Source organism: Mus musculus, chromosome 14, assembly GCF_000001635.26.
Source record: "Mus musculus strain C57BL/6J chromosome 14, GRCm38.p6 C57BL/6J".
Taxonomy (NCBI): domain Eukaryota; kingdom Metazoa; phylum Chordata; class Mammalia; order Rodentia; family Muridae; genus Mus; species Mus musculus.
In genome coordinates, this window is record NC_000080.6 from 58,093,327 (window position 1) to 58,113,868 (window position 20,542).

Below are 20,542 nucleotides of genomic sequence, written 5' to 3' on the forward strand. Positions count from 1 at the left end.
GCACTTCCTCCCTTTCTTCCTAGAATTTAATTTCTGAGTAACCATTTGGAACTAAAAGAGTTGATGTTTTGGGGTTCCTGACTATTTATTTGAATGCAAGATTTTTTTTCTAGGTAGAGAGTGCTAGGGAACTTTATAGTGATTGCATTTGTAAGTGAGTTTTGATTAAAAGAATGCATTTGACGACAACCCCTAGGATCCAAAATGAACTGGTTTCTGAGTAGTTCCTGTACACAGTTGAAACACACAGTAGGTCTACATCCTGGCTGTTTCATTCCTGTGTTTTGCTGTCTAACTCCTGTTTCCCCCAGTCTTGGTGTATACAGGGGAAGTACAGTTTGTGTGTGAGTTGGGGTGCATGGCCAGATGACAGTGGTAGAGACACAAGCCTATGTCCATGTTCTCTTGCTTCTCCCACCCCCGTGTTCCTTCTATATCCAGACACTGCTTGTCAGTGCCATCTCAGTACTGCTCTTCGTCAGAAACAAACTACCCTTCAGGTGGAGCCTGCTTATATCGCTCTTGAATCACAGAACATCCTTCTTAGTTTTAGATGCAGTGGGATAGCGTGGTTCTAAATAAGGGCTCAGTCTTAACTCTCTTGCACAGTTAATCATCAGTACCCATTTCCCACTGTGTTTGCAGTTCACCTGTTCCTTCTCCTATTCACGGACTCACTAACTAACTCACTTGCTCACTCGCTCTTTTGCCCGCTCTTCCATTCACACACTTCTGTTTCCTTACACACCTTCACTCTTACGTGAAGCTCGGCCACACTCATCTGGATCCACTTTCTCACGCTCACTTCTGGTTTTCTTTCAAATCTCAGTGAACATTGATCACCCATCACAGCTGATTTGAGCCAGGCACTTCAGTGGAATTTGCATAATTGCTAAATTTTGCTTATAACCCTCAAATCTATATTTGTCTCATTTTCATGCTTATTTACAGACATGTGCTGAGAAGAGGGGAAAGCAGTGGCTCTTCTCCACACTTATTCCCAGCTGAGGTCAAAGGTCAAGCCTGGCTTTCTTGTCTGGGCCTCTCCCCAGGGCATCTGTTTAGTGTTGTGAATTTTTTATTCTGTGCCATTTGTTGATAATTTTGCCTCATAAAATGTCCTTAGCAAGTGCTGAGGGGCTGCCTAGTGCTAATAAAAGCTCCAAAGGGTGCGTATGATATGTTCTGTGAAGCAAACTTGTTTTTAGAGATGCTTCCTTGATGTTTGATTTTGGTGTGGGTCAGATGGTCATGAATCTGCAATATATGTTAAGTAAGTGCCTTTAAACAGAAGCACACATAGAATGTATTGACAGATTAACAAAAATGCTGTTGCTGGAAGCTTGTGGGAACCTCACCCTGTGTTTTCCCCAGAAGCACCAGTTCAAGGCTGCAGTAGACCTTACTGATGTAAACTCCGATGGGTAGTGAGCATTGGACAGATGTACAATTGTGGCCATGTCTGCACTTCATTGTGTGGGTCATAGGAAGAACCTATAGCTTTGTTCAGGACTCAGACACGGAAAGCAAGAGTTACATGGGTGGCAAGAAGGCTCAGCTGGTAAAGGCACTTGTAGCCAAGCCTTGCAGACTGAATTTGATCCCTGGAGCCCCATGGTAGAAGGAGAGAACCGATTCCCATGAGTTGTCCTCTGACCGCCACATCTATGCGGTGGCACATGTGTGCCCTCAGGCTCACAAAATAACTAAACAAAACTGCAATAAAAACAAAAAGAATCATGAATCGGTATAATAAATGTTCTCATACAATTAAAGAGCAAAGCTCTTGAGATTTTGCAGGAGAAGCTTGAGGCAGAGGAGTGTGAGGAGACAGGCAGGTGTTCCTGGCAGAGGCTGCAGTGCTTGGAATCACTGGCTGCTGGCTGGGCCCTTTCTGCTTACCTCAGCTGATGCCAGAGGCATCCATGTTGACATTTGGAGGGTCTACCTGCCAGCATCATAGCTACTTGAAGGAGGTTACCTCTCTATGACCTTGGGGTCCATCTAGGAGATGCCTTAAAGCCTCAGGAAAAACTGGCTCCACTAGAGTCAAGTCAGAGCCATTGCCCTGGGGTGGCCTCTGAAGTGCTGGGCTATGTGTCCCTGCTGTGCCTCTTTTGTCAGCTTGTTGGCCTGGTGTGCCTCAGAGGCACTGAGACACTAACTGAGAAAAAAGAGCCTGCCTTCTGGACACCCCTGCTGCAGAGGACTTCCCCAGCTTCGCAAGGCTATGGCTTTAAGTGGGAGGGACAACTCAAAGCTGTCATCTTTTTTCTTTCTATAAATGCTTAAAATCCAGACAGCAGTTGACTTTCTCTTAATCTGTTTTCTAAAAATTACTCATTAAAATATCCATTGACATTTGTGTCTCCTTTAGAAGAAATTCTGGAAACCCAATTCAAAGAACAGACTGGCCAAGGTCACTGGAAGGCTATCTCTTTCCTGGTGGTGCATAATGTGATTGGTTTACACAGTGACTGTAGCCTGCCTGGCTGCCTAGTGGCACTGGCCACTGGAAGGAAGCTCCGTTTCTTTCCATACTCTCCTTCTCCTCTCCCACTCTCTTCCTTGCTTCCTGTGCCCTCAGTTCTTTCATTTTCCACACAAGTTACAGTGTTTCAGATCCTGTTCCCACTATTGTTTCCTTTCCCCACACAAGTTACAATGTTTCAGGTACTGTGTTCTGGTTATGTTAAGTTGCGTTGTATCCCCTTTTCTTTCTACCTTTCAAACTGGTTTCCATTTGCTGTGCTTTATGGGAGGTTCTGGTCTGTGTTTTCATTATGAGCATTTAGAACATGGACAGTAAGCATGGAGGAGTGGAAGCCTTAGGCTTGGAGTCTTAGTCCTGCTCTTCACCAGTTTTGCAAATATAGGTCGTGTTCTGTCATTCATTCATTCATTCATTCATTCACTCACTCACATACTCTGATAGTTTCATGCAAGCATATAACATATTTGATCATATTTACCCCAGCATCCTCTCTCAATCCCCTTTCACTCTGCTAAACCCTTTCTTCTTCCTAACAAATCTCCTTCTTATTCCCATATTTAATGTGACCCCCTGAATTTAATAGGGTTACCTGTATGAGCATGAATGGGGGTTATTTACTGGAGCATAACTGTTGGTCAGTGTTCTTAACTTCCTGAGCTGAGGCTATAGCAAGGGCTGATGACAGTCGCTATAGCAATGCTATGACCATGGGAGGAGACAGTGCCTGTGATGTGACCAGCTTAGCACTGGCCACGCTACTGCTCAGCTTACCCTTGTTCCCTAGTGTTCCTCAAGAACCCATGTGACAGAGCTGTGTCTGTGCCCTCTGTGGCATCTTACTGCACGAGAGACATGATACCTTGTGTTTCTCGCAAGTTGAATTCTAAGGTAAGACTCATGACTTAATAAAATTATTCTTAATATCAGCCATAACACCAGTGTTTAAAGATCTTTAAAAAAAAAAAGCAATGTTTAAAGAGTAATGTTAAATAGTTTATTAATGTGTGTGTATGTACACACACAAACACATACACCAGGGTTTGGCATCTGGTGTCTTCTTTTATTTCCATCTTAGGTTTTTAGACAGGATCTCTTATTGAGTTTGGATCTCACTGATACAGCAAGCCTCAGGGCTTTCCAGGGCGTGGCTTACAGGCATGTGTCAGGCCTGGCTCTTCCCTGGGTGCTGGGGAGTCACTCAGGTCCTCATGCTTGCATGGCTAGTATGCTTATCAACTGAATCATTTCCTCTGCCAATAGTTTATTCTCAGATGTAGGTAGTATTATTTTACCTACTTAAATGAATTCCTTTCATTAGGTATTTCATTTACTTTGTTATTTTCTTTGCCATGATTATTACTATTTACACATTGGTGAATTCACTGGGTTCTCACAGTACCCAGAATAATTACCAAAATCAAATACTTTCTAAAATTTATTTTAAAATGATTTATTTATTTACTTGAGACTGGTTGGCTTCAATTGCATGACAATCTTCTTGACTCTCAAGTGCTGGAATGGTAGGTATGAACTACCTTGCTCAGCACAGTACATTTTTAAAAAGCCTCTGCAGAATCTTAGCAGTGGGAGTGGGGGTACCTCTGACTCTTTTGCCTGCTCTTGGGACCCTCTTCTTCCTATTGGGTTGCCCCACCCATCCTTGATATGAGAGTTTGTGCCTAGTCTTACTACAGCTTGTTATGCCATGTTCAATTGATTTCCCTGGAGACATGCTCTTTACTGAATGGGTAAGGAAGAGAAGTGGATGGGGGGAGGGGAGGTGGTGGTGAACTAGGAAAGATGGAGAGAGGGGAAACTGCAATTGGGAATGTATTGTATGAGAGAGGAAGAAAGAAAGAGGAGGAAGAGGAGAAGGAGGAGGAAGAGGAGAAAGAAGAAGAAAGTAGGCTGAGCAAGCCATGAGGAACAAGCCAGTGAGCAGCATTCCTTTATGGCCTCTGCATCAGTTCCTGTCTCTGGGTTCCAGTCTTGCCTGACTCCAGTGCTGAACTGTAATATGAAAGTGTAAGAGAATAATTTCCTCACCCCCACAGTATGTGTTTGGGGTCTTAGAATAATAGGGTGACTAGTTAGTCATGATAGCCCCAGTTAGGTCTGGAAGTAAGTTCAATTATACAGTAGAAGGCAGAGGGGTCCCATGAGAATTTGACACAGTCCTGCAAGTGTGGAGAAAAGGACGGTCATTCATATGCTGCAAAATGAGGCTGGGTAGAAGGAGTTGGTTCTAGAGGAGTCTGGACTAAGTGTCTGTGGAAACCAGGAGTTGGGCATCCTAGGAGCAGGAAGAGTGCCAAGGACAGACTCCCTTCCCTTCCAGTCTGAAGAGGACTGTTTGTGGGTATGGGTGGGATGGGGTGCCAGATGCAGCCAAGCTCCAGTTAGAGGTGTTTCAAAAATCCAGGAGTACCATGGAGCTACCACGGAATGGCCAGGGTCCCTGGCATCATCAGCTCTCATTGATGGTGTCCTTTCTTTGCCTTGTGCCCACACCACGTGTCTACATATTGCTAACCATTTATTCTCTCCTGGGTTTAAGTTCTCTTAGGCAAGTGTTCACTGGTCAGGGAAACAGTTCCCTAGGACCTCTGTTCTTTGAAGCCAGTGTAGGGAAGAAGACAGACAATGGAAGGGGAGTCTGAGGGAGAACCTCAGAACAAAGTGGCTGCCCCCTTCTCTGCCTTTGGCTCATCTCTGGAAGTATCAGCCCTGTCCTCCAGACAGCTTGCAGCCTGTACTTCCGGGCTGCTGCCCCTCCCCTCAAACAGGCACTGAGGCAGCCACCACATTCTATTTGGTTTCTTTGTCTATTTTCCAGCCCCTTGGAAGTTTCTCTTCGTTTCCTATTCAATATGTCCCCGCAGAGTTACCATGAATAGCATTCTGATGTTCCTAAGACTCAATCATAGAGTCTTGGGTCTCTCAGGGCTGGGTGCAGTGCAGTGGGTATGGAACTTAACATCTACCATTCTGAGAAGCACTGGTTTCTATCCCTAATACTGGGGTTGGGGGTCCTGATAGAAAAAGGACTTTTGAAATCTCTTTGTACAATGTCCCTGTTTTACAGAGAAATAAATCATAGCCTTGTTGGTCAGCTTCAGGAGTGTATGTTTCTGGGAAGTGCATGCCTCTCCTGGGGAAATTCTGTGTATTTTTTTAGGTCTTCAGAATTTATCTTTGGGCTTACATTGTCATCGGCTCCACTGATCTTTCAAGCCATTTTCTTTATTTCTGCTAACCGTATGCTGGATTCAAACTGCTTTGTTTATCTTGGAAAGCCTCATCATTTTTCATGTTTGGATTCCACCTCCCAGCAAACTATCTGATGATTATCACAGACACTAAGTAGTCGGTGGATTCATCTGTCTTTGTCTGGTGTCCTCCTTGAATCCCTCTTTCCCTCACTTACCTCTCAGCTGCTTAGCTTTGTTTTTCTTCATTGTCCCTCAGCCTGGCCCTCCAAGGGCATCTTGTCCTCAGTTCCCACCAAAGAACATTTCATTGATGTATTTATAGCATTTACATATCTTTTGTGTGTATTTTAAATGGTCATTGGATGATACATTGGACAATACATTGGATTGACTCATAACAAGTGTAGTCTGCATTGAAAAATGTGTTTTATGATTTGTTTTCCATCTTAGATCTTAAAGGAAATTGGATCAACTTTTTCTATGGGTGTGTTTGTAGGAGAATTGGATTCACATCAGCTGTGCATTAGCACTTGTCCAAATGCCTCTGAAAGCAAAAGGCAAACTTTGTAAATTCATATTCTGTTCTGTGTGGAGCAAGGATTTCTCTGTGGGAATACCTCTTTGAAAATATGCAGGAAGTTTATGAGTTGTGTGATTGGCTAAAACAAAGATTTACTTCTGTAAGCAGCTCCTGAGGAAGGCCCCCCAAACAGTCTTGCTCGTCCTACTTGGCAGAGCAGATCTGTCCTTGGCAGCTTAGTTATTACCACATGGCGAGCAAGCGCGACACATGGAAGATGTGCGTATGTGTGTGTGTTTGTGTGTGTATGCGCATTCAGTCTCTCTGCATACATGTTTCTGTGTGTGCTTTTATCCAGGTTCAGACGAGGTCCTTGATCGCTTCCTAAATCCTGAAGTAACTTGATTCTGAGGAGGTGATTTTTGTTTTAGTTTCTTAAAATTATACTTTTAATTTTTTTCATAAAATATATTTTGATGATATTCTTTCCCTTCCCCCAGATCCTTCAGACATCCTTACCTCTTTCTCTCTTAACTCCTCCTAGAAAAACAAAGGAAGCAAAGCAAAACAAAGCTCTCCAAGATAAAACAAACAAGCCCACCAAACCGTAGCAAAGGAAAAAGAGAATAAAAACCTCAAAAATCATGGAGTCTGTTTTGTGTTGAAAAACTACTCATGGACACGGAGCCTGTCCTGGGGTGTGGGGCCTGCCCTGGGGTGTGGTTTCTATACCCAGTGTCAACTCCATTGGAGGAAAGGGTTGCCCTCTTCCAGCAGGTACCAGTGGCAGAGAGTTTCTTGGTTAGGGTGGGACTTTGTGCCTGATTCTCTGGAAAGTTTTAATCTGGAAAGGACAAACTTTTGTTTCCTTTTTCTGTCTTTTTTTCTTTTAGGTATGGGAAGAATGCAGAGGTTATAGTCATTATTAATTCCATATATATTTTATAGAATTAAAAATACATGAAGATATTTAAAGTTATATTTAAATTTATTACTTAATTAAACATTAACTAGTTAAATGTGTTGAGATGAGAATCTCACTGTATTGTCTAAGCAGACCTAGAATCACTGGGCATAAGCTATACCTTCACCTTGGTTTCTCAAGTAACTGTCATAGATGTAAAACCACCAGATCAAAATTTATTCTGGGCTTAAATTTATGTGTTAATCAATGCGTAAGAATATAAAAAGTGTACATATTTAGAGGGTATGTGAATACATTGTGTACTAATTTATTTCATTTTCATGTTATTGATGTTAAACCAGGGCTTTGTGCATGCTAATAAGTATGCATCCCCCAGACCGGTGTGTGATATTTAAATCAGGTTGAACACATTTATCTCAAACATGTACCATTTCTTCTGGTGAAGTACCAAGATCTTTCCCCTTTGCTTTTTGAAGTATACAGTGTACTCTTACTACCTCCTGACCGCATGCAGCTTTCCTCTTGCATATCTGTGACTTTTACTGATTGGTCAGCAATCTCCCCACTCCTCCCCTTCCCCATATATTCCTGATATATTTTGATAAGGCAAAAAGAAAACTTGCCTGTTCATATTGACCTGGATGCAACCAACTCCATTGTTCCCATAATTCCAGAGGTAATGAAGATGGTCAAGACTATGAAATGCAGGCAGATCTGTGCAGAATGGTGGGGAATTTACAGAGGTTTTGAGAAACAGGATTTAAGGTGAGGTATGCTGTGGGCACATGAGGGTTGGATCTGAATCAGAGCATCTGACAATATCAGAGAAGGTGCCCTCCCACTCTGTTTCTATCTAGTTGGGGACTTCTCCCAGGAGAGAGCAGTTAAAAGACCTGGCTTCTTATTAATGGTCCTTTAGTCATTATATTTAATCGCCCTGGTCCTGGCAACAGCTCCCATTAAGGCTTTACTGCTGTATTATTAATGAGAAAGAGTCATTGTGGTTAAGGGAGGTTTAAATACCTCGACTGTAACAAACATTAGATATGAGAATGAATGACTACAGCAGAGTCATTAGCTCCGGAAACGTTCAGGAGCTTTGCAATTAAGTCATTGTCATGCAGTCTCCCTGCTCCAGCGGTTTCTAGCCTAGCAGCCGGCTGTTTAAGTGACCCAGGAGTGGAATGGAGTAATTTACATAGTGTGGTTAAGGCCCTGCCATACATTCATGTGGAAATCATGTTTTAAAATAGCATAAGTCTCTATATTTGCAACAAGAACCATCGTTCAGTTTTAAATGTTGTAACATCTTTAATTTCTTTTTTTCATTTTTAAAAAGGGCATAGACTCAAATTGAGCATAATAATGCCTGTGTGAGTTACCTATTTCCACGCTGTCTTAACATTTTAAGTTAGTGTCTAGATGAGTCTGTGTCCTAAAGTGTGCTTGGGCGTCCTCTGGGCTATACTGAAATTTCACGATATTATCTCATACTCTGCTTTTGACAGGAATGGTAAAGGTTTTGAAGTTTTAATTTCAGTTTTCCCCATTGCTCAGAATTTGATGACATGAAATGAAAAGAGGTTTCCATAGCTGCTAACATTCACCAGATTTTGTTCCAAAGCATGGACTTTAGTAGACTTTTGAATTAAATCCACATTCTCCACCCAAGTCTAGTGATAAAATCCAATAGTTCAAAGATAGGTATGCCATAAACAGCTATAGTTAAATAATCTAAAAAAATTTAAAACATGGAAATACAATAAAACAAGAATTGATCACTTTATAGTGGAATACTCTATAAACTGTCTGCATTGGAAACATGTGGTGAGTTCTAAAACATCTGTGTTCTATAATTCTAAAAAGTGTAGAGTTTGAAGGCTCACACTCCCCTTCTGCACACATGTAAAATGACAGGTCAAGACATTTTCCCCTAGTTTTCCAATTTGCATTTATCTATTTTTAATTAAAGATACTTTTTTGGAATAAAAATACATAACTTAAAACATTTGTCTCAGCTAAGTAGTTATGAAGACATGACCTGTCAATCTTGTCATGACCTGTCAATCTTGTCATGACCTGTCAATCTTGTCAGTCTGCCTAAGCCAGCGATCGCACATCGGCCTGATCCCCAGGGGAAGGGAGAGATCATCTGTGATATGTACGTGGTGTAGGGAAGCTGTTTGATTCTTCCATGAAAGTCTTAATTTTGATTGAAAGCTGCTTCTCAGAGTGCTTTAGCAGGTGCACGGTTGGTTTAACAGTTCAGTGTCTGTGGAACCTCCCTTACTTACCTGAAGTTGCTGAATCCTCTGCTGTATGACCACTGAGCTGGCCACCAGGAAAATGTCTGAGGGGTTAGACTGTTTTAAAAGTTGAATAAACACCGTGTTTTCTGGGTTCCCCAGGAAGTTATATGTAATATGAACAGTGCTAAATGCCTGGGAGAGAGAAAGCCATACAATTGAACTGTGCAAATATTAGTTCTACTTCTTTGCTTTCCATATTTTTAAAGGAATTTTTCATAGTTTTAAAATGTGTGATGAGAATCTTCTGGCCATGTAGAAATTTGTTCATGCTGCTCTCTGCTTCATTTTGCTCTCCTCCTCTTTCACCTGCAAAACTAACAGTATGTGTGTTTAACATTATACATTATGGGAGAGACAGAAGGAAATGCAGGGGACTCCGTTCTTGAACACAGCTGCAGCAGCTAGCTCTTACCTCAGGTGACAGCCCTAGTGGTTGGTGGCCCTTGGGAAATGGCACCCCATGAACAAAGTTCTAGGAACTCCAAGATCATCAGTGTGAGATGAGAAGCAGAAACAGCCAGGTCCCAAGGGAGGGTGGCTTCAAGTGGGGCTTCTGGAAATGTCCTGCACCCTTGCCTTCGCCATCGCAAGGCAGGAGGCCATGGTCCTGATGACGATGCATCAGCTCATCTTCGGGCTTACTGCCTACACAGGGAACTGGAAATGACACGTGCCCCATTTAATTCCACTTGCTTCATTTCTGAGAGGTTCTGAAGTTCACAGAACATCAAGGACCCCATTGCCACTGAGGGCTTCCTAGAACTTAGCCCTATTCTCTGATGGTATCTTTGTTATCATACTCTCTCAGGGTCCTTACTATAGGCAGAGCATTCACAATAAGTGTTGGGCTAGAAGTTTCTGGAGTATGTGTAGAGTTGCAGAGTTGAACATTTCTAATGAAATAACCGGAAACACTCTGACATAGGAGACTTCATGAAGGACGACACCGTGTCCCTAAAATTCAGACACTAGACGCATTTTGGATTTTCTGTTTAGAGTTACCTTACCAGGCCTGACCTTTTAAAGATAAGGCTGTTGAGACTTGGGGAGGGACATAAATGGTTGTCAGAGTCTCCTCAGTGAGTAAGTGAAGGGTAAAGTTGAGGAGACTCTCCCAGAGTGTGACCCAGCTCTCCCAGGCTCTTCCAGTTGATGTTCCTGTGACCTGTCTCTGATGTAAGAAAGGCCTCCATGCAGATGTGTCCCTAGGGACAGATCGAGCAGGAACTGCTCCTAAAACCTAAAATGTGGCTCCCAACAAGGAGAAATCATTCTGTATTTTCTAAAAAAGACTTACTTTGCAGTATTTGTTGGTCCATTTCCAGTGGAGAGATAAAACCCCTAATCTGAATCCATACTTCCCGCCTCCCCGCCCCATTTTTCCTACCCCTGAAGTCTTAGCATCTAATTCTATTTTTCATTCCATTTCGTCAATGAAAAAAATTGTTTAGAACATTCCCTGAATTTGCTTTTAGCCAGGAATTAACTTGCTTGGGAGGGGACGGCTGTACAGATGGAAGTAAACCATGAAATACCGATTGCTTGCTTGAAAGCACTCCTCTGTCGTTTGTCTCAAGGACTCTGATGAAGGAAGATGTGTGGGGGATAGTCAGGCTCAGGCCGGCTTCTCAGCGCAGAGGTGGCTGCACTTGTCCTGAAGCCCCTTCTAGATTTACAGGCGACGGGAGTGGAACACTGCTCTTTGCTGTGCATCCCAGGCCCCTGCAAGGCTGAGCTTCCTCAAGTTGCATCAGTAGGAGCAGCCCATGTGTGTGGGAGGTGCTATGGATGAGGCTTACTTCCTCCCAGCCACTTTGTCCCTGTGAACCCGCTATGAACAGGCTGACCCTTTTCTTTTACTTTCCCTTGTTTCAACATATAGAATACAATTTTGTCTGATGAAGTGATACTTGGTTAAAAATCTCCGGGGTGGGTGGGGGAGGTAGGGGAGGAAGGGGACGGGTGGGGGGTGCTTAGCAGTAGAATACTTGCCTGGAATGTACAAGGCGGGGATTTGATTCCAAACACCACAAAACCCAAATAACCAAGCCAAAATAACTCCAAAAACCTCGCTGATGCTTTTCGGCCACTTGGAAGAATACTTATGAGGAAGCCGGTAAGAGCTATCGGAGGATGTCTTAGGCCTTTGGGTTAAGAAAGAGACCAGGCACCAGTAAGATGGCTCAGTGGGCCACTTGCTACCAAGACTGGCCACCTGAGTTGAGTCTCCAGGCCCTTGAACACACATGGTGGAAGGTGAGAATGCAGGTTGTTTTCTTATCTGTGACACACGGACCACAGTGTGAGCTCCCTGCCCCCAAGAAATGTAAATGAAGAACCACAAAGAGAGGAGGCACAGCAGGCCTTATGCGGAACTGTTGGCTGATTCTGTAAAATTCTGTCCTTTTCCATTCTGCCCTCTTGACTTTCTAACAATGGGAGAAGAAGATGGGTCTCTCCATTTGGTTTTTCCAAACTTAGTCTATTAAGTCATATGCTTAATATATGGATATAAAAGGGCATCAGTATTTTGGTGATATGTAAAATGTGCTGTATGCCCTCAAGTTCTGAATGACAGGGACAGAAGAATATTAAATGACGCTATCTGTTTTCTTCGATGACGGTTGTCCCTCAGAACCTGTAGGGAATCAGTTCTAGGATACCCTTGACATACCCAAATATGCTCACGCTCAGGTCTTCTACGTAAAACGCCATAGCATTGCGCACATACTACACATTCCTTCCTGCAGATCATCTTTGCATAATGCTCTAGGAACATCTATAGTAATACGTTTGGTCCTCATGTAAATGATACTCCAAATAACTTCAGTCTGCCGTTAGTTGGATGTGTGTCCACAGAGCCTGTGGGTCTGATTTGTTTATTTATTTTTTTACTTATTCTTGCCAAGCGGACAAGAGCGAAGCCATAATTTTAAAAGTCACCTTTGCCTGTTTTTAATGCTGGAAACAAAAACCACTGCTCATCTCGTGCCTCTGCTCAGCATTGACCTTGGCCTCCTGTCTGGCCTTGTTTGTGTTTCAGAGCTGGTTCTGAAGACATTCTTGTGATGACAGTTTTGACCAAGAGGATATTCACAGTATACTTTGAGGGCATGAGGCGATTGTAGCTACACTCTTTCATGAATGCTTCTTCTTTGGCCTCTTGGTGATTTTCTTCTTGCCTATATCTGTCAATTTGGTGAGCTTGACAGTCAGGTCCAACTACCAGAGCATGACTATCAGGAGAGTCTGAGGTGTCACCATCATTGTTCGCCACAGTAGTGTTGCGTCTGGAACAGAGTCTAGCCAGCATCATGTTCCCTGATTTCATGAACTTTCCCATCTGGACAGCAACCGGCATGTGCCCAGCAGAAAGGATTCAAGAGCTCTCTTAGTGTTTCGTTTTAAAATAGCTATCTAGAAAGATATTGATTTTAAAGGTTTCAACTGAGCAGTAATAAAACCAGAGGTAGAAAGTTGTCTTTCTTCCCTTCACCAGGAGTAGCCTCAGTCGCACACCTCTGCCCAGAGTGTATTTGTGGAGTGGCACGTACTGGGTATGTCATTTCTCGCCGTGGCAGTGTGATCTCCACACTGTGAGGGTGGAAGGGACTGCACTTTTCATGGAGCTCAGGGAGAGGAAGGGAGGACATTTAAGAAGACAGAGATTTTCTTGCAGTGGGAATGTATAATTGAGACTCATTTTCCCCTTGCCATCTCTGAAATAAGGGGGTGCTTCTATTTAATTCAGGAATCAGTCAGTGGGCTAGAAGATTTGTTTTTATTTTACTGTGTTTGGAAATACTCCCTCAGTCAAGACAGAAAGCATTATGGCTCTCTCTTCTGACTCACAGGATGAACGTGTGCAGATCCAACTCTCTGTGGACTGAAAACCCTCAGCACACACATTTACTGTTGTCATTATTCCCTAAACCAGGGCTTTAAACCTTTCCCACTCATGAATGCTTGTGTGTGTGTGTATGTGTGTGCACATTACGTACACAAATCAAACACTTGCTAATAATACATCACAAAGAAAATTTAAAATAGTTCTCTCGCCTTTATGTAAAGATGAAATCAGTTGGCATGCTAGTGAAGTGGGTATGCTCATTTACGTTTACACCGACTTAAACCTTGGTGGAATATTTGATGCACACATCTAGACCACTTTCAGTGCTTTCCAGAGGTGATCAAGATTCTGATTTTATAAGCATCAGTGCTAAGGACATTGCTTAACATAAATACAGTACAAAATGTCAGAAGAATGTTTAGATCATTTTAGAAATTTTTGGAAATTCTATTCTAATCTCAACCCAAAATATATTTTTTAATAAAACATATGTCAACAACTCAGGTTTTATGAAACTCAAATAAATAATTTTTAAAATTGAACGTTCTAACATAATACGTTCTGAAGGTGTTCTAATTTGAAAAACTTACATGTTAAAGTGGAAAACATTAAAGTTTTTGTTTCTCATAATTAAATGGTTTTGTTTTTACAAGAGTAGAAAAGGTTTTTATGCATGGTGAAACCATTACAGTTCATTGGATTTAAGAGTCTCCAGTCTGAGGCAAGGCGCTTTAGGCGATGCTGGTTGGCCCTGTGTGGCTGACAGCATGATGTGTTGTTCAGAGCAAGGCTGTAGTGAGGTCCTGTGACATGGTGTGGGAACATGTTACCAGAAGCACCTCATGTTCACTTTGAATTTGAGTTTGAATTAGTTTTGGTTGTTGCCCATTTGGAGACCTTTACAGTTATTAATTCTCTTTGTGACCTGCACATTCAGTTGCATGATCCCATATGGGACCACATGGCACGGTTTAGGAAGCTATGTCCTCAATGCCACTACACAGTTACTCATGTTGTATTTATCTGTATTAGGTATCATTAGTTATCTAGAGATAGTTTAGAGCCTGTGGGAGGATGTGATAGGTTCTATGTAAGCACACTACTTTTATGTAAGGGGACTTGAACATCCACAGATTTTGTGGGATGTCTGGAAGCCAATCCTTTGGGTATACCAAGGTGCAATGGACATCTTAAAACGTGCACTGAGAGTGGTCTGCTTTAGAATTCTCCCAGGAATTGGATTTTGCTTGTTTGTTCGTTTGTTTGATTGATTTCCAAGACAGGGTTTCTCTGTGTATCCCTGGTTGTCCTTGAACTTACTCTGTAAAGCAGGCTGGATTTGAACTCAGAGATCCTTTGGCCTATGCTCACCGAGTGCTAGCATTATAGGTGTGCCCTGCCACTACTGGGTCTCCCAGGGATTTAAGAAAATCTCTATTTTGTAAAATTTGAGGTCAAAATTTTAAAGGGAAGAGGTTAAAGACATGCCTCAGGCAAGTGGCTGCATCCTGAAGCTGGAGTTGAAGGCTTTAGAATGTAATCCATGCCACGGAATGCTCCAAGGCGTCACTCGTTGTTAACACTACAGATGTCATTGATGTTGCAAGCACGGTATAAAAATCTGTTAACAATGAGATGCTTCTTAGAGCGTCCACTTGGGCAAATGCCTCCCAGAGGGGGTCACCATCCAAATGCGCTGGCAAAAATGAGAATGGTGGGTGGACTAGTTGTCCTTTGGGTATAGTGACTAGCATGTGGAAGACACTCAGTAAAAAGTATTTAGACCTTGCCAGCAAATTGTTTTTTAATGTTAAATTTTGTATTCATCAAGGTGGTGCCTTTTTCTTGATTTTATCCTTGACATTTCCACTTTGTCTAGCTAGAGCACAGAAAAACTAATGAATATTACCAAAAAAATTCAATATTTTTTTCTTATCCCTCAAATTGTTTAGAATCTTTTGTGTTTTAACTATCTTAAATAAGAAATTCAAATGTCATTAACTTGATAGAATTAAACAGTTTTTGCAAAGTACATTAAAGTAGTTAAAGATGGATTTTTGTTTTCCTTCTCGGTGGTGGGTAAATCTATAAAATTTGTTTGATAGTGAAAGTGCAGAAGCCAGTGTGAATCCTCATAGCTTCCATTCTGACAGTACACATAACTATATACAGGGCCAATGAATCATAAAGTTTTTGGTTATTGTTAATTTCCATGTGTGACTTTTTTTGCTTGTAACTTTTTAAAAAAATAATAAAGTTTAAAGTAAAAAAAAAAAAAAGATTTTATTAGGTGTATATGGCTCAAACATCCTTGATTTGGAATTCTGAACTGTGAAGTGTCCCCATATTTAAACATTTTTTTTTCAGCAGTAACATGATGTCACAAGTGGAAAACTCCATATTATGGGCATTTTAATGAAAACATATGATGCAAGATTACCTTCGGGCTATTTGTAGATGATATATTTGAAGCATAAGTGAATTTTGTGTTTAGATATGGGTCCCATATCCTACATATCTTACTATGCAAATGCAAATGTTCCAAAATGTGAAAAAAGTAGTTGAAGACTATTCTGGTTCAAAGATTTTTGAATAATGGGGATTCAACTTGTGTGTAATAATGGAGAATATTGCTTTTTAATGAGGCAGCTACATTTTGCAATGTATTTATTTGCTTTCCGTTTATTTTTTTACAGGAAAAACTAACACAGGAATGTGTGTTCAGAGAACAGTTTGAAGAGAACTGGTACAACACCTACTCTTCCAACCTCTATAAACATGTGGACACCGGAAGGAGATACTATGTTGCATTAAATAAGGACGGGACTCCAAGAGAAGGGACCAGGACTAAACGGCACCAGAAATTTACACATTTTTTACCTAGACCAGTGGACCCTGACAAAGTACCTGAACTATATAAGGATATTCTAAGCCAAAGCTGACAAAGACAGTGTCTTCACTTGAGCCCTTAAAACATAACCACTATAAATGCTTTCATGCGGTGGGTTCTTATTGATTAGCAGTGCCGTCACCTCAGCTCCACTGTTGCCAAACTTTGTCGCATGCATATGAATGATGGAAGCTTGGATGAGGACTTGCCAATTTGCTCTGCACTTACTGGCTGGTCCTCCTGGAGGGCTGCCTAGGGCCACTTGCTTGATTTATTACAAAAGCAGGGGAGAGAGGCTGCGGGAGAGGGTGCGAGTGCATGAGTGAGTGGAGGGGACTGCAGCGCGCCACGAGGACAATGGCCTGATGCATGCTGGGAAATAGACACGCTTTTACATTTTTGATCAGTTGAACTTCATTCTATATCAGCACAGCTGCCATACTTCAACTCATCAGGATTTTTGGCTGGTGGCCTGCTCAAGGGAACACTGCCTTTCCACAGGCGTGGAGAGAGCAGTCTCACTTAAAAAGACTATCAGTTCATTCACACTGGTATCATAGCCCAGTGAATTTAAAGCAAAGACCTCTTAGTTTAAAAGAAAAAAAAAAAAAGAAAGAAAAAAAAGAAAAGAAAAAGAAAAAAACAAGGAAAAAAAGAAAAAAAAGAAAAAAGGTTAAATTTATTTATAGAAATTCCAAAGGCAACATTTTATTTATTTTATATATTTATTTATTATATAGAGTTTATTTTTAATGAAATATGTACAGGCCAGATAGGCATTTTGGAAGCTTTAGGCTCTGTAGGCATTAAATGGCAAAGTCTGCTATGAACCTGTGGTAACTTCATGCAAGTAGGTATACGAGAAATTCTAATGGCCCTAATGTACTAAAGGCGACAATCTATTTTGTGCCCATATTATTGTAAACTTCTGCACATCGCTCATGACACTGAGGAGTCACTCTTCAGACTGCTTGTTTCATAGCTTATCCCAGAGGATTAAAGATAAACTGGGTTTCAACCCTTCATTTCGTGTCTGTAATTTTCCTCTCTCGTAATTCAGTCTCTCAGTGTAACTGGGCGGTTGGAACATATGAGGGTTGGTGTATGTCTTACTTGTTTTAATCTATTGCAGAGTGTACCAAAGCTAAGCAATGACTATGCGTTTTAAATTTCAGCCCACTTCTGTGACAACAGGGCTAACATCAAACATGGCACTGATTAAAAATTCCCAAGGGAGAGGAAAATCCATTTACATAGCTCCTCCTCCTCTTCCTCCGCCTCTTCCTCCTCTTCCTCTTCGACTTCCTCGGCCTCCTCTTCTTTTCTTTCTTTTCTTTTCTTTTCTTTTCTTTTCTTTTCTTTTCTTTTCTTTTCTTTTCTTTTCTTTTCTTTTCTTTTCTTTTCTTTTCTTTCTTTTCTTTTCTTTTCTCTTCTCTTCTCTTCTCTTCTTTTCTTTTCTTTTCTTTTCTTTTCTTTTCTTTCCTTTTCTTTTCTTTTCTGAGGCAAAAATTAGATGACCGGGATCATTCTTGTAAACATTTTATTTGTGTCTTGGCTATCAAATATGAAATTCTACATGGACCCTAGGGCTCACTATAACATTTTTAATGGAGCTGGCATTTGGTGTGAACTGTCATAATCACATGGGGTTAGTAACCTCCAAGTTAAACTGGCAACATGGAACTAATGTCTTCATCAGTAACGACCTTGGAGGGGTTACTGTAGCCATTGCCTGTGCTTCATCTCCGAATCGGACTTCAGCAGTTCTCAGAGAAGTGGGTACTAAATAGAACACTGTTTACAAAACCTTTTATAACATTATATGCTGAAAAGCCCAAGAATACATACTTATTTGATAGCCAAAATCCTCCTGTTGGGTAAGGGAGACTATTTCTCTCTCACTATATACCAAGGTGAAAAGAGCCAAGTTCTTGAAGCAATAAAGAAATCTATAACACATTCTCACTCTCTAGCTCGTTGATGTGGGGAAATTGAAAGTGACAGCTAAAAAAATATGTTTGAATTTGTGCAGCTAATTTTAAGATGCAATATTCTGGCTTCACTTTGCTTGGATGCACATTCTCGATGGGAAGCGAAAGCGTGTCACTGGCAAGGGATAGCTGTTGTGGTCTAGAAATGCCTGTCTTCCTGTCCTGAGCAAATCCATGTAGCCATCTTATGGTCCAAGCTGGAGCGGGTGACGATCTTCCGTGCTGATGAGCATTAGGGAGGAACTTGTATTTGGAACTGAGAGATGTCACAGAGAGAGGAGCCAGACGCTCTGTGGATCAGGCAATAGGATAAAGATCAGGATGCATTCTGCATGTGTGTTCTGTGGATCCCCCACCCGCTTTCTAAACAGGAGCCGGCGTGAATTTTGAGCAGTGTTTTTGTTTGTTATTTAACACTTTGCTGCTAAAATGTACACATACTCAGATTTCCATTTATCCAAAAGCACTTATTTTATTTTATTTTGCTGCAAAAGATTCAACATTTGGCCATAGGAAAGAATTAGGTTGGTAGGATGTCATAGCTGTAATATCTGAAGAAATTGATTTTAGGAGACAGCCAATAATAATCATAAAGTAGCAGGTGTTCCAGAAAATCAGCCCAGAAGAATAAAAAAGAACTGTGCAGAAACTAAAAATTTCATATATTCCCAGAAAATGCTACTTTAATGTCTCTTTTTGGACTTTGTTTTGGTACTTTTTTTTTTTTTTTTTCCTTTCTGAAAAGCAAAATGTTGTCTGCTTTTGGTAACCAGTACAATAAACTGTAATGGTCTGTAAATAAATAAATATTGATGTATGCTATTTATGTAAATAGGCATTCTGGGAGGGAAGATGGCTCAGGGTTTCTGTGTATCACCCTGGGAAGTGGATGGATTCTTTCCAGCTCTCCGGTTTGCATCAGGTTCAGTTCCTGCTTTAAGAGGCACAAAGCCTGTTGGATGGCAGCCCCATGCCACTGTGGGCTGGGTGATTCCAGCTCAGAAGCAGATGCTCAGATAGCCAAACCACTCTCTCGTTGGTGCCAACACTGGCATCCTGGTCAAAGTCTTAGCCAGGGTGGACTGAACCACCTTCCCATCTGTCATGCAAATGTCCCCAAGCAGTGTTGAAGGACATGCCAGGTCAGTGTTGGAACCTGCCCTGCCAGGTCCTGTTTTGTAGATTAAAAAAAAAATGGCTTCAGTCGGTGGTGTTTTCCCTATTTCATCTCATTAACACTGAAATATTGTGTCACTTACTTGATAATCTGTAATTGAATGTAAATACATACAGGATTATGTACGTTGTGTAAATACATAATTACAGACTTTGGAAAACTGGGAGTTTTTTACTCGCTGTCCATTTTGGAGGTGCTTCAGATTCTTTGCCTGTGTGAACCAGCGGAATGTAAAACGCAGCCTCTGCCTTTATAGCTAACCCATGCAGTGAAAATGGATTGAAGTGCTGGGGGAGCACAGAGGGCGTGGAGGAACAACTTATTTCCTCCTCCTCCTCCTCCTCCTCCTCCTCCTCCTCCTCCTCCTCCTCCTCCTCCTCCTCCTCCTCCTCCACCTCCTCCTCCTTCTCCTCCTCCTCCTCCTCCTGTGAGCGTTCGATGAAACAGTCAGGAATCTTCTGGGATGAAGATTGATGAACTTGGAGAGAGCACAGGCAGCGTGTTTGCACAGGTTTTTTTGTTTTTTTTCTTTTTTTCTTTTTGTGGACGGACGAATGGGCAATGGTGACTGTCCAAGCTCAGAGTCTGCTTGCTGCATCAGTTGACCTTGAAATGTGCCAAATTTAGATGCACAGTCTGTGGTCACGTGCACGCAAGAGCAATGAAGTGATGGTGGTGGGGGCAAAGTGCCAGCTGAATTCAAAGGATGTGTGAGCCACCAAGGCCCCCTCCAGTGTGTGTGTGCCTGTGTGGTCTACACATCTGCAGAGTGGAATGGGGGAAAATTATGACTACACACTGTCCTTCTTTAGGGCACAACCCAAAATCCAGTGATTCAGGCTTGTAGAAAATGGACCCTGATCACGGAAGTTTGGTTAGAAATGTCTGAACAGAATCCCAGAACCAAGATTTACACCCCTTCCCCCACTTAGCAAACAAAACAACAAACCTTCTAGTATGCTTCTGTGCTTGCCCTTAGGACTTTAGAAAAGTGTTTGATAATGCAACCTAATCCCATTAGAATAGGAGCTTCAGAAATTGAAAAAAAAAAAGATCTGCACTATTTTTCCTTGGGAAGAGCGTGCCAGTAAGTGCCTGAAGAGATACCATCCACACTCATGGCTCTCAGGTCTCCAGACAGCAGTGCTACCACACTCTCAGATCAGACAAATGT

The 20,542-nt window shown here is 41.7% G+C and overlaps 1 protein-coding gene across 4 annotated transcripts in view; it reads left to right on the forward strand.

The window, feature by feature from the left end:
• Fgf9 (fibroblast growth factor 9) overlaps window positions 1-19,528 on the forward strand; it is a 42,184-nt gene extending 22,656 nt beyond the window's left edge. For 3 of the 4 annotated variants that reach the window (XM_030247647.1, XM_030247648.1, XM_006518554.4), the window contains exon 3: window positions 16,007-19,528. In XM_030247647.1, the coding sequence (XP_030103507.1) occupies window positions 16,007-16,252 (246 nt within the window). In that variant the 3' untranslated portion in view covers window positions 16,253-19,528. The remainder of the gene's footprint in view (window positions 1-16,006) is intronic. The other variant, NM_013518.4, reaches the window with a different exon arrangement.
• The last annotated feature ends 1,014 nt before the right edge of the window (window positions 19,529-20,542 follow it).